The sequence below is a fragment of the Corvus cornix genome, chromosome 2 (genome assembly GCF_000738735.6).
Source record: "Corvus cornix cornix isolate S_Up_H32 chromosome 2, ASM73873v5, whole genome shotgun sequence".
Taxonomy (NCBI): Eukaryota; Metazoa; Chordata; class Aves; order Passeriformes; family Corvidae; genus Corvus; species Corvus cornix.
Window position 1 is genome coordinate 154,286,092 of NC_046333.1, and position 11,928 is coordinate 154,298,019.

The 11,928-nt window shown below is 56.7% G+C and overlaps 1 protein-coding gene across 1 annotated transcript; it reads right to left on the bottom strand.

Annotated features, from left to right (window-relative positions):
- Positions 1 to 4,630: 4,630 nt before the first annotated feature.
- LOC120411775 (NAD(P)(+)--arginine ADP-ribosyltransferase 2-like) lies at positions 4,631 to 7,715 on the bottom strand. Its single transcript, XM_039569910.1, is given in 4 exon segments — positions 4,631 to 4,958; positions 5,227 to 5,526; positions 5,528 to 6,025; positions 7,587 to 7,715. Coding segments are annotated over 3 exon segments (1,104 nt in total). The 5' UTR covers positions 6,004 to 6,025; positions 7,587 to 7,715.
- Positions 7,716 to 11,928: the final 4,213 nt, after the last annotated feature.

Consider the following 11,928-nt stretch of genomic DNA (forward strand, 5'->3'; position numbering starts at 1 on the left):
TCCAGCTCCATCACAGTGTCCTGCTGTCCTCATCTCCCAGTGTCCCCACCACGTTCCAGCTGGGGGTCAGGCGACAATGGGGGCTGAGGGAGCTGAGGACAGCCTGGGGACAAGAAGGCTCAGGGGGGACCCCAGCAGGACCAGAGGAGGCAGCCAGGTGAGGTCGGGTCCTGCTCCCAGAGAACAAGTGACAGGGGAAGAGGAAACAGCCTCAGGGGAGATTTAGGGGAGGGTCAGGTAGGATACTGGAAAAATTCCTTCCTGGAAAGGGCTGTCCAGTGCTGGCACAGCTGCCCAGGGCAGGGCTGGAGTCCCCATCCTTGAGGGGATTTAACAGCTGTGTGTATGTGGCGCTTGGGGACACGGTCTGGGGTGGCCTTGGCACTGCCATGGGCAGTGCTGGACCCGGTGGGCTCAGAGGTTTTTCCATCCAACCCAACAATTCCACGATTCCTTGATGCCCAGTCCATCCTTGGCAGCTGCCAGCCCTGGCCAGTATTTCCATCTCCATTTTCTCCCTCGAGAGACATTCCCTGCTCTTCTTGGCTGCTCCCAGGGCTCCTGTGTTAGAGAGTTTTGAGTGGCTTTTAAGGGTTTTAAGGTGGCACCGGCAAAGGCATCAAGCAAAAGTGGTTTAAAATAAAAGCAAAAGCACGACAGAGTTCTTTGGCAAAGCTCACTCTGCTACTCAATGGATAAAGCACACTGAGAGAAAAAAATCTAATATTGGTCAATGTAAACCTAAAATCACCCCAGCCTGACTTACCCACAACTCTAAAGAATTTAAGGATCCCAGAGGAACATTCCCGCTGCGTTCGCTGCAGCGCATTCGCGCTCCCACCCAGAGCCCTGAAGAGTTTGCAGCGGGCAGGTGCCGGCGGTGCGGGCGCAGGGGAGGCACCGCGGCTGTGCAGGCGCACGGGCAGGTTTGCACTGAGAAATCCCGCAGAGCTCAGGGAAGGGTCGCTGCCTCTGCTCTCCCCGAGGGCCGAAGGGCCGAGCCCCGAGCAGCGGGGCAGCAGCCCAGGCTCCGGCGCTGCTTCTCCGAGCACAGCGGACGTGGGGCCCCGCTGCCGGGGGGATGCTGGGCACAGCCCGCCGAGGCGCGGGACAGCTCCAAAGGTCTCAGGACGGCGTCCACAGGTCACAAGAGAGTGGACTTTGGCCACCGTCATTTTCCATCCCAGCTGCAATTTGGGTCAGGGACTTTCTTTGAAAGTTCGATAACGAAAATGTTGTTCCGCTTGGGTTGTTCTCCAGGCAAGAAAAATGAGTTCCCAAGGCTGTTTGTTGAAGCAGGAGCTCGTTAGCCAGCAGCAGTTCCTGGGAGCAGACCGTGTTCCCGGTAACCTCGAGAGGAGCTCCTTGTTGAGGTCTGACAGCATTTCTGAGATCACAGAGCGGTGTGGGCGTGCAGCACCCGAGCTCCATCTCCTACCTGTCTGTCTGCAGGGCTTCACCTCCAGCCTTTCCTCTCCCAGGGCTCCCCAGGTCCCTCTCTGTGCCCTCTGTTCCTGATTTGCAGAGCAGCTGCTGGTTCCAGGCCGCCTCCGAAGGCCGCTCCTGCGGAACAGAGCTGCCCTGGCAGCTTCTCCTTTCTCCTGCCCTCAGGATTCCACCCTGCTGCCTCGTTTGTTTATTTCTGTAAATCCCTCCCCAGCACCTGTCGTGTTGCTGCTGTCCCCGTCCCACCCCTGAGGCCACGTGTGTGTCACACAAAGTGATCCCCTGGGCTGGCCCTGTGTCCCACACCCCCGGGGCTGTCCCCTGCCCTGGGCTGGCCCTGTGTCCCACACTCCCGGGGCTGTCCCCTGCCCCGGCTGGCCCTGTGTCCGCAGTGCCAGGGGAGGCACTGGGCGTGCAGACGGGGACAGGAGCAGCTGCTGGGCCCGTGACGCTGCCAGAGACCAAGGCCGGAGCTGCTGGAGCCCCCCAGGTTCTCCATGCCAGGTGCTGGTTCAGGGATGGGAGTGGGGCAGGGACTGAGCCATTCCCACCATAAGACATTCCCACTTGGAGCACTCTGCCATCTCTGGGTCCCAGCACAAAGAAAATGTGGAGCTGCTGGAGCGAGTCCAGAGGAGGCCACGGAGGTTCTCCGAGGGGTGAAGCCCCTCCGCTGTGGAGACAGCTGGGCGTGTTCAGCCTGGAGATGGACCCACGGAGACATCAAAGCCCCTTCCAGTGCCTAAAGGGGCTCCAGGAGAGCCGGGGAGGGACTTTGGACAAGGGCATGGAGGGACAGGGCAAGGGAGAATGGCTTCCCATTGCCAGAGGGCAGGGATAGACGGGACATGAAGAGGAAATCCTTCCCTGTGAGGGTGGGGAGGCCCTGGCACAGGGTGCCCAGAGCAGCTGTGGCTGCCCAGTTCCTGGAAGGCTTCAAGGTCAGGTTGGACGGGGCCTGGAGCAGCCCGGCCCAGGGGAAGGTGTCCCCGCCCATGGCACGGGTGGCACCGGACGGGCTTTGAGGCCGCCCCTTCCCGAACCATCCCAGAGCCCCCGGGCCGGGCTGGGGCGGGGCGGGCGCTCGGCAGCGCCGTCAGCTCGTGCTGCCACCTGGTGTTGGCAGCCGGAACTGCAGCCGCGGGGCGGCGCATGCGCAGTGCCGCTGTTTCCCCGCGCTCGCTGCTGCCCTCCGGTGGACAATTCCCGAAGCACAACTCCGCGGCGAGTTCCAGGAGATGTGCGGGCTAAAGAGGGAAAATCCCCTGATTTGAAGGAAAAAAGAGTTTCCTGAGCGAAACATCAGGTATTTCCATAAACAAATGGGTGGCGGTGCCTCTCTCCCCGAGCCTCGCGCTGCTCTGTGGTCTCAGAAACGCCGTCAGACCCCAACGAGCGGCGCCTGCGCCGAGCTCCTCTCGAGGTTACCGGGAGCACGGTCTGCTCCCAGGAACTGCTGCTGGCTAACGAGCTCCTGCTTCAACAAACAGCCCTGGGAACTCATTTTTCTTGCCTGGAGAACAACCTAAGCGGAACAACATTTTCGCTATCGAACTTTTGAGCAGAAAAATTCACCTTGCCAGAGGTTTGTGCCCACAGAGGAGCCCTGTGATTTTATTCACACACAAAGGGAGAGGCCATGGGGCATTTCCCGTGGGGTGTCTCGAATTGCTGGACGACGCGGCTCCGTTTTATCCGAATTTTCCCGGCCGCATCTCCGTGTCCCTTTCCCCATTGGAAGGTGCAGGCTTCCCAGTCCTGCTACTGGTGTCCCATTACCACCCACCCCGCCTTTCTACAACACAGATACGTGACCACTAAAATTAGCTTTAACTCCACCCTGGGCGGGGAAATTAATATCCATGAGCCTGTTAAGTCTTGGTTCTTCTTCCCGAAGTTCAGGAGCTCAGAAGGAGCCCATGTCGATGAGGAACGATTTTCTGGCACTGATGGTTTGGTTTCTGCGATCACTTCCCCATTGACGCGTCCCTGGCCCCATCCACCACCAGATTCACGCAATCCGCTTGTAAAGACAAGTTCCTCTCGTTCCTTTCAGGGTTGGAGGAACTGGGGTGCGGAAATAGAGTTTGGTCGGGTTTAAATTCCTGAATACGTGGGAATTCACAGAATTTGGGGATGAATGCGAATAAATCGATCTCCAAAGAAGTCAAGGGCACTCAGGGAAATGCTGGGGGCGGGGGAGGAGGGGGTAAGGTTCTTTCTTTTTTCTTTATTTTTTCTCTTCCTCTTCTCTTTCCCCTTTTCCCCCTTTTCCCCCTTTTCCCGTTTTTCCTTTTGCCTTTATTTTTTTTCCTTTTTTATTTTTTTGCCTTCTTTTTTCTTTTTCCTTTTTTCTGTATTTCTTTTGCCTTTACTCTTTTTTCTTTTTCCTTTTTTCCTTTTCCCCTATTTTTCTCTATTTTCCCTTTTTTCCTTTTTTCTCCATTTCTCTGTGTTTTCTCTATTTTTCTCTATTTTCCTCTGTATTTTTCTTTATTTTCCCCTTTTCTTCTTTCTCTGTTTCCTTTATCCCTTTCCTTTATTTTCTTTTTCCATCCTTTTTTTCTTTTTGTTTGTTTGGTTGGTTGGTTTTCGTCCCCCAAATGCCTCTTCTGTTGCGTCGCCTCAAATCAGGAACTTTGGAACTGGCCCCTAACTGGTCATTAACCCTTTTTTAACTGCACTGGGCAGCGCTGACCCGTGGGGTGGTGACCCCTGCCCTGAGCTCTTCCTCTTTGACAAAGTTGCCCAACACTTCCCCTGGCTCGAGGTTCAGCGGTGCTGCCGGGTGCGTTCAGGGCCTGGCTCCTTCCCGCAGCTCCGGACTGGGCTAAAGCGCGGCTCCCGTCCCCTTGGGCGGGTGGGAATGGACAGTCACAGTGACCACAGTGGCCACAGCGGCTGTGGTGGCCACGGTGACCTTGGTGACCACACTGGCCACAGTGGCCTCAGTAGTTACAGTGACCACGGTGGCCACAGCAGCTGTGGTGGCCACGGTGACCTTGGTGACCACGGTGGCCACAGCAGCTGTGGTGGCCACGGTGACCTTGGTGACCACACTGGCCACAGTGGCCTCAGTAGTTACAGTGACCACGGTGGCCACGATGGCCACAGTGACGGTGATGACCTCAGTGGTCCCAATGCCCAGAGTGGCCACAGTGGTCATAGGAGCCAAACTCAGTAGTTACAGTGACCACGGTGGCCAGAGTGGCCTTGATAGCCGTGGTGGCCTCATTTCTCTGGGGGTCCTGGTGGCCTTCATGATCATGGTGGCCACAGTGGCCACCAACACCACAGTGACCTTCATGATCATGGTGGCCACAGTGGCCACCAACACCACAGTGACCTTGGAGGCCTTGTGGCTCAGAGGGTTCTGGTGGTCACTGCCATGGCCACGGTGGCCAAGAGAAGCCCCCCAAGGTGGGGGGGGGTCCCTGGGGATGCTCCCACCTGGGTGGAAAAAGAGGAGGGTCATGGGGGCCTGGGGGAGGGACAGGGGTGGCAGGGGGGCCCTGAGGGCGTCAGGGGTCAGAGGGGGCCATAACGGGGTCCCTGTTCCCTGTGCCCTTGTCCCCCCAGCCCCAGTGGCGTCCCCAGCACTGGATGTCCCTGTCCCACTCACCTGGCTCTGGGTGTCCCCATCCCCTGTGCCCAGCAAAGGCTGTCCCTCTCCTTGTCCCCCGCGCTGGGTGTCCCTGTCCCCCACCCACAGTGGCTGTCCCTGTCCCCTCCTGGCCATGGGTGTCCCCAGCCCTGTGTGTCCTTGTCCCCAGCCCTCACTGAGTGTCCCTGTCCCCCCAGGTTGTCCCCGTGGCATCACCTCGCAGCCACTCGTGGTTGCTGTGGGTCCCGGTGGAGTTGAGGATGATGTGCACCTTGTCCCCATCCCGGACAACAAAGGTGACCTTGAAGGTCTCGAAGGGTTGGATCAGCACCTGCTTCTTGCTCGGATCAGAGGAGAAATCCTGGACATCCACGCTGTGGCGCGTGTCCACCTGGAACACGGCGTCCATTCCACGGTGACCGTCACCTCCGCAGGGCGACATCGGCAGGAACTGACCGAACCGGACGGTGTCACAGTGCCTCGAACCGGAGCCCGCTCACGGCCTGGATCACACAGCGGCACTGCCGTCCCTGAATGTCCCTCAGCTCCGCCAGGGCGTCGGTCAGCAGGAAATGCAGCGCTTTGAAGTGGAAGTTGTCCCGGTATTCCCGAGGGGAGCTCCCGGCTTTGCGCACGGCCGCGTTGAACTGCTCGTGCAGGTCATCCATCGTGTAGGCCATGAGGGCGATGGCCTGGGCTGGGGATGACAGAGGGGACACACAGGACCCCTTCTCCTGCCACTTGGCCTTGGCCTTCGCCCAGACCTCGGCGAACAGAGGGTTCTGCTGGAACTCAGAGCGGTTGAGGGCCGGCAACGCCGCGGCCATGGCAGGGCCACAGCCCTGGTACTGGTCATCGAAGGAGTTCTGGGCCATGTCCAGGGGCACCACCTCGATGGCCGCAGTGGCCACAGTCATTGCCAGCAGGGCCAGGGTGTGAGCCAGGGGAGCCATGGAGGGGAGAGGCCATGGGGAGCTGAGTGGGACACAGAGGGACAGAGAGGGGACACTGAGGAGATACTGGGGGACACAGGGGGGACACTGGGGGGACACTGAGGGGACACTGAGGGATAGAGGGGACACTGGGGGAACACAGAGGGGACACTGAGGAGATACTGGGGGACACTGGGGGACACAGAGGGGACACTGAGGAGATACTGGGGGACACAGGGGGGACACTGAGGGGACACTGAGGAGATACTGGGGGACACAGGGGGGACACTGAGGGGACACTGGGGCGACACAGAGGGGAGACAGAGGGGACACAGAGGAGATACTGGGGGACACAGAGGGGACACTGAGGGAACACTGAGGGGGTACTGAGGGAACACTGAGGGGGTACTGAGGGGACGCAGAGGGGACACTGAGGAGATACTGGGGGACACAGGGGGGACACAGGGGGGACACAGAGGGGACACTGGGGCGACACAGAGGGGACACAGAGAGGACACAGAGGAGATACTGGGGGACACTGGGGGACACAGAGGGGACACTGAGGGGACACAGAGGAGATACTGGGGGACACTGGGGGACACAGAGGGGACACTGAGGAGATACTGGGGGACACTGGGGGGACACTGAGGAGATACTGGGGGACACAGAGGGGACACTGAGGGATAGAGGGGACACTGGGGGGACACAGAGGGGACACTGAGGGGACACTGAGGGATAGAGGGGACACAGAGGGGACACTGAGGGAACACTGAGGGGGTACTGAGGGACATGAGGGGACATGGGGAGGGTTCCTTGGTGAGAGGCTGGGGAGGGGAGTGGGGTCAGCCCAAGGGGAGGGGAGGCAGCCCCAGTCAGGAGCCCCCTGGACACGTCCTGGGACTGTGATCCCAAATCCTGGGCACACTTCTGCACCCCCCAGTGTCCCCCAGCCCCTCCCCAGGACCCCAATCCCACTCCCACAGTCTCCTGTCCCCCCTGGTGTCCTCTCATCCCCCCCAGGACCCTGACCCAAATACTGGGCTCACTCCTTGTCTCACTCCCTGCATCCCCCGTGACTTCAATCCCGCTCCCACAGTGCCATGTCCCCACTGCTGCCCCGTCTGACCCCCAATCCCATGTCCTCCCAGTGCCCCCCAGCCCTACAATCCCACTCCCAGTCCCGTGTGCCCCCCCAGTGTCAGCCCAGCCCCTCACAGGACCCCGACCCAAACCCTGGGGTCACTCCCTGACCCCTCAGTGTCCACTTCTGCTGCCCCCAGGCCCAAATTCCCCTCCCAGTCCCGTGACCCCTTGGGTATCCCCCCAAGACCCCACCCAATTCCAGGGCCTGCTCCTGCCCTACCCGGTGTCCCCCAGCCCCCCCATGGCCCCAGTCCCACTCCTGCTCCCATGTCCCCTCTGCTGCCCCCAGGACCCCAATCCCACTCCCACCATCCCCTGTCCCCCTCACTTTCCCCCACACCACGCCATGACCCCAGTCCCAGTCCCGTGACTCCCCCAGTGTCTCCCCAGGGCCCCAGTCCCGATGCCACGGTCCCCTGTCCCCCCCCAAGTGTCCCCGGGGTCCCCCCAGCCCCCGATACCGAAATCGGCCGGAGTGAGCTTCCTGACAGAACTGGAGGGATCGGAGAGCCGGAATTCTGTATCGGTGCTGGACTCACAGTGGGTCTCTCCTGCTCCTGCAGGTCGGGGAGACTTTGCTGCCGCCATAATTTTTCCGCCATAATTATAAAATATAAAATATAAAATAGTATAAAGTATAAAGTATAAATATTAAGTATAAAGTATAAAAGTATAAAGTATAAAATATTAAGTATAAAATATAAATTATAAAATATAAAATATAAAATTTAAAATATAAAATATAAAATATATATATAATATAAAATATTTTTTAAAATATAAAATATAAAATAATTTATCCGCCATAATTATAAATATTCATTAAAATGGGCCCCCCATCTAACACAGAAACAGCACCTTTCCTGGAAATCATTTGCATGGCTCCACCTTTTTCCAGCAATTCTTTTATTGCCCTGGAGAGTCATAAAAATGGGGTTTCCGGGGGTCATTTTCACTGGGTGACCTAATATCCCAAATGACCTCGCCTCAAACTTTCGCTTTGGGCACGTGCTGCTCCTCCTGTGTTACAGAACTCGCCAAGAGCCCCACTGGAGTTCCCTTTATCTCTTTCTCTGATGCTTCCGGCAACGTTTATCATCCTGTGTAAACACTTTCACATCCTTTATCTTTTTTGCTCGTTCGTCTTTCAGCTCCACCGCAGCCCCTTCAGGGGGACTGGAACTTTCTATTCCCTCGGTTCTTTCTCACCCCCAGGACCCCAATCCCGCTCCCACTGTCCTGTATCCCCCAGTGCCCCCCGTCCCACTCCCCACTGCTCACTGAGCCGCTGTCACACCTCAGATACAAAATGGGGTGCCCTATCAGAGGACACCCCTGTAGGCACCCCGAGCTGGGGATGAGCTCTTTGGGGAGTGCCTGGGTGACTTCCCTGGCCTTGGTGTGGCAGGGGAAGCGCCTGGAAAAGGGATCCACCAGCACCAGGAGATACCTGAATCCTCGCTGGCCATTTGCCAGCAATCCCCGGCAGCGTTTCCTCTTTCAGTGCTCCCTGGGTGCAGCATTTTTGAATTCCCAGGGTTATTTTTAAGGCAAATCGGGATTGTTCTGTCATGGACCTGTTATAAATAAAGTACGTAATTCGTGCTATTATGTATAAAACTGGAATGTAATCAGACCATGTAGAGACAGAGTTTCAAAATCCCTCCACCAGCCTGGCTGAGAGAAAAATTTCACAACACTAAAAGAAGTTCTCTCACAATAAGTGAGGATTCCACCTAGGTGGGGTTAGATCTTATCACCGGGACATTTGCACCATGACGACTTGATCACCACCTTCTGATATCTACATCTCAGCTGATAAGGAATCGGACATTCCAGGAACTAAGAACAACTGTTCCGGGAACCAGAGATGGCCCATCCCTCATCAGAGATGGCCCTTCCATCACCAGAAATGGCCCACTCATCACCCGGGATGGACAATTCATCAGACCCAGGAAAGGCTTTGTGCAGCCCAACTTCGGGACAAGAAAACTTCATGAATGTGCTAAAATTATGAGAAGAATAGAATTGATTTGGACTGTGCCCAAGATCCGTATAAGAAGGAACCAGCCGAAGCAGCATTGGTGAACTTGGGAGCTCTGGTGCGATAGAGATCAGATCTGTGCGTGTTCACCCAGCTCCGACCCCGGGCTCGGGGCTGCTTTTCTCCATCGTGGCTTTCTGTGTGACCGATCTTTCAGCCGCGGAATAAAATCGATTTCTTTATTAAATTTAATTTGGCTGAGTCTCTTTACTTCAGGGGTGAGGCCCCCTCTCAGCTCTGTCTCCTCTCGAGGCTGACCGGCCCCAGCTCCCACAGCCTTTCCTCATGAGAGAGATGCTCCAGTCCCTTCATCATCCTCACAGCCCCTGCTGGACCTGCTCCAGGATCTCCATGTCCTTCCTGTCCTGAGGAGCCCAGGACTGGACAGGGCACTGGGCAGAGCTGGACACGGCACTCCCGATGTGCCTCACTGGGCAGGGCAGAGGGGCAGGATCCCTCCCTGACTGAAACATCGATTTAAAAGAGACAGAAAGATTTTAGTTATAGGTTTGCTGTGCTGAAATTAATTAAAATAAGAGTGAATTTGGGCCCAGCTTGAATTAATTAAAATAGGTCGTTAAAAGAGCTGGGCCTGGAATGACTTTTCGAGGCACAAGTAACGGATTGCTGGAGAACTGACTGCCTGTCAATTTTCGGTTTGCTTTGCTGTGCTTACCATGGGAAACAGAAACCCTGACAAACACATCGAGGGAACTAGGACGATTACCAATTTCCTCCCTTGCTGAGAACCAGTTCAAAAGTCACGCAAAAGGAAATTGGAAGGTCACAAAAGAGAACTTGTATTGTCAAAACCCAAAGGGTGGAAAAGGTCAAATCGAGGAAGACCAATATTCCTTCATCCCCACGACCACTCCCCAATTAAAAACGACCACCCCCTCAATTTAGAGACTGTACTACACGTGCTCAATATCATTAAAGCTCATTTCCATATGAAGTGGGGAATGGGAGGCATCAATGTTATGAATATGCATTTGTATTCCAGATATTCCTGGTTTTTGTGGATAAATAGACTTTGTGCTAGTCTGTGATTCAGCACTGTGTATTAGGGAAGGATCCCACGTGGCTGCTTGGCGCCAGAATAGAACGGACACTTTCTAACGTGCACTGTGAGAGAGTTTTTGTCCGTCTCAGTTGGATATTGGTATTAGCTTAATATCCCTATTTTAATAAACCATGACCTCCTGGGCCCGCTCTTCCCGACGTCCCCAGCATCCCTCCTGGCCCCAGCACACACGGCCAGCTCCACTGGTCACCCAGCAGCCCCCAGCTCCTCCTCCAGAGCTGCTCCAGCAGGGCCCCCCAGCCGGGGCTGGCACTGGGGACTGTCCCTGCCCAGGGGCAGCCCCTCCCCACGCCCGACGGAGCCTCCCGGTTTCCGGGCTTTAGGGTCCCCCTGAGCTGCAGGGTGTGGCAGGATGCTCTGCCTGGAAGGTGGCCAAGGCACAGGGGCCCATTTGTGGCCATCGGGGGTGGATTGAGAGGGGTCTTGTGCTGCTTTTGGTGCTGAGTTGGGCCAAACCCGGCCCAAATCATCAACCCCGAATTGACAACTGAGGGTGAAGCACCAGAGCCGGGCCCGGCCATCGATCAGCCAGCCCTGGCAACGTCTAGTCCCCTCTCAGGCAGAGATTCCTCTCCCGCATTCCTGCGTGGGATGAAATGTGGGAGCTGTTCCTCCCTCGGAACCAGGAGTGCTGGTGTGGGCAGTGACCCCGAGCCCTGCCTCAGGATTGTCTCTTTGTGCTGGCTCTGACAGAATTATTCCATACAACTGTTTTGATAGGATTATTTTGTAAAATTGCTTCAATAGAATGATTTCATAGAGTTGCTTTGCACAGTGGCCTTGGTGGCCACACTGGTCACAGTGCCTACCGTGGCCTCGTGGGTCAGGGGGTCCCTGTGGCCTTGGTGGCCACACTGGACCCAGTGCCTGCCGTGGCCTCGTGGGTCAGGGGGTCCTTGTGGCCTTGGTGGCCACACTGGTCACAGTGCCTGCAGTGCCCTCATGGGTCAGGGGATCCTTCTGGTGAATCACGGTGGCCACGGTGACCTTGGTGCTTACAGTGACCCTGGTGGCCAGAGTGGCTGTGGTGGCCACAGTGACCATGGCAACAGACGTGGCGACGGTGGCCTCACGGTGTCCTCCTGGTGGCCAAAGTGACCGTGTTGGCACGGTCTTGTTGGGCGATGTGCTGAGGCCTGAGCAGCAGGCCTCAGCCAGAGCTGCCTTACCAGGTGAATCCCGGCCTCTGTGTGATTAACACCACCATTATTATTTAGCTAAAACCAGCCTGAGGCCCTTAGGCTAGCTCTGTAGAACCTTGTGTAGTTCTCTGCAAGGTGTGAATGATTTTCAGACTCTTTCCCAACTCCGTGAATGGAGGCCGGTCTGTTGGGTATTTCAGGGGAAACCCTCCCCGCTGAGGCCTGGGCGCTGGCCAAGGCCGGGCCCCTGCTGGTCGGGACGTGTGCCATCAGATCCAGGAGTTTCTGTGCTAAAAATAGAACCAGGTCACCTGGGCTTGCTGACTCGGGCCTATAAAAGCTGGACCCACTTTCGGGGCAGGAATGTCCCAGTTGCTGGGAAGGTTCTCCAGCTCCTCGCTGCAGCCAGGGCTCCCCAGCGACTGCGGATCTGGGTGATGGTAAAGATTCAGCAATTGCTGATGGACCCTTCTCAGTCGCTCTCCTTTCTCTCATAGAGTAACCATCAGCTGCATTGCCTTGTTTACCCTTGC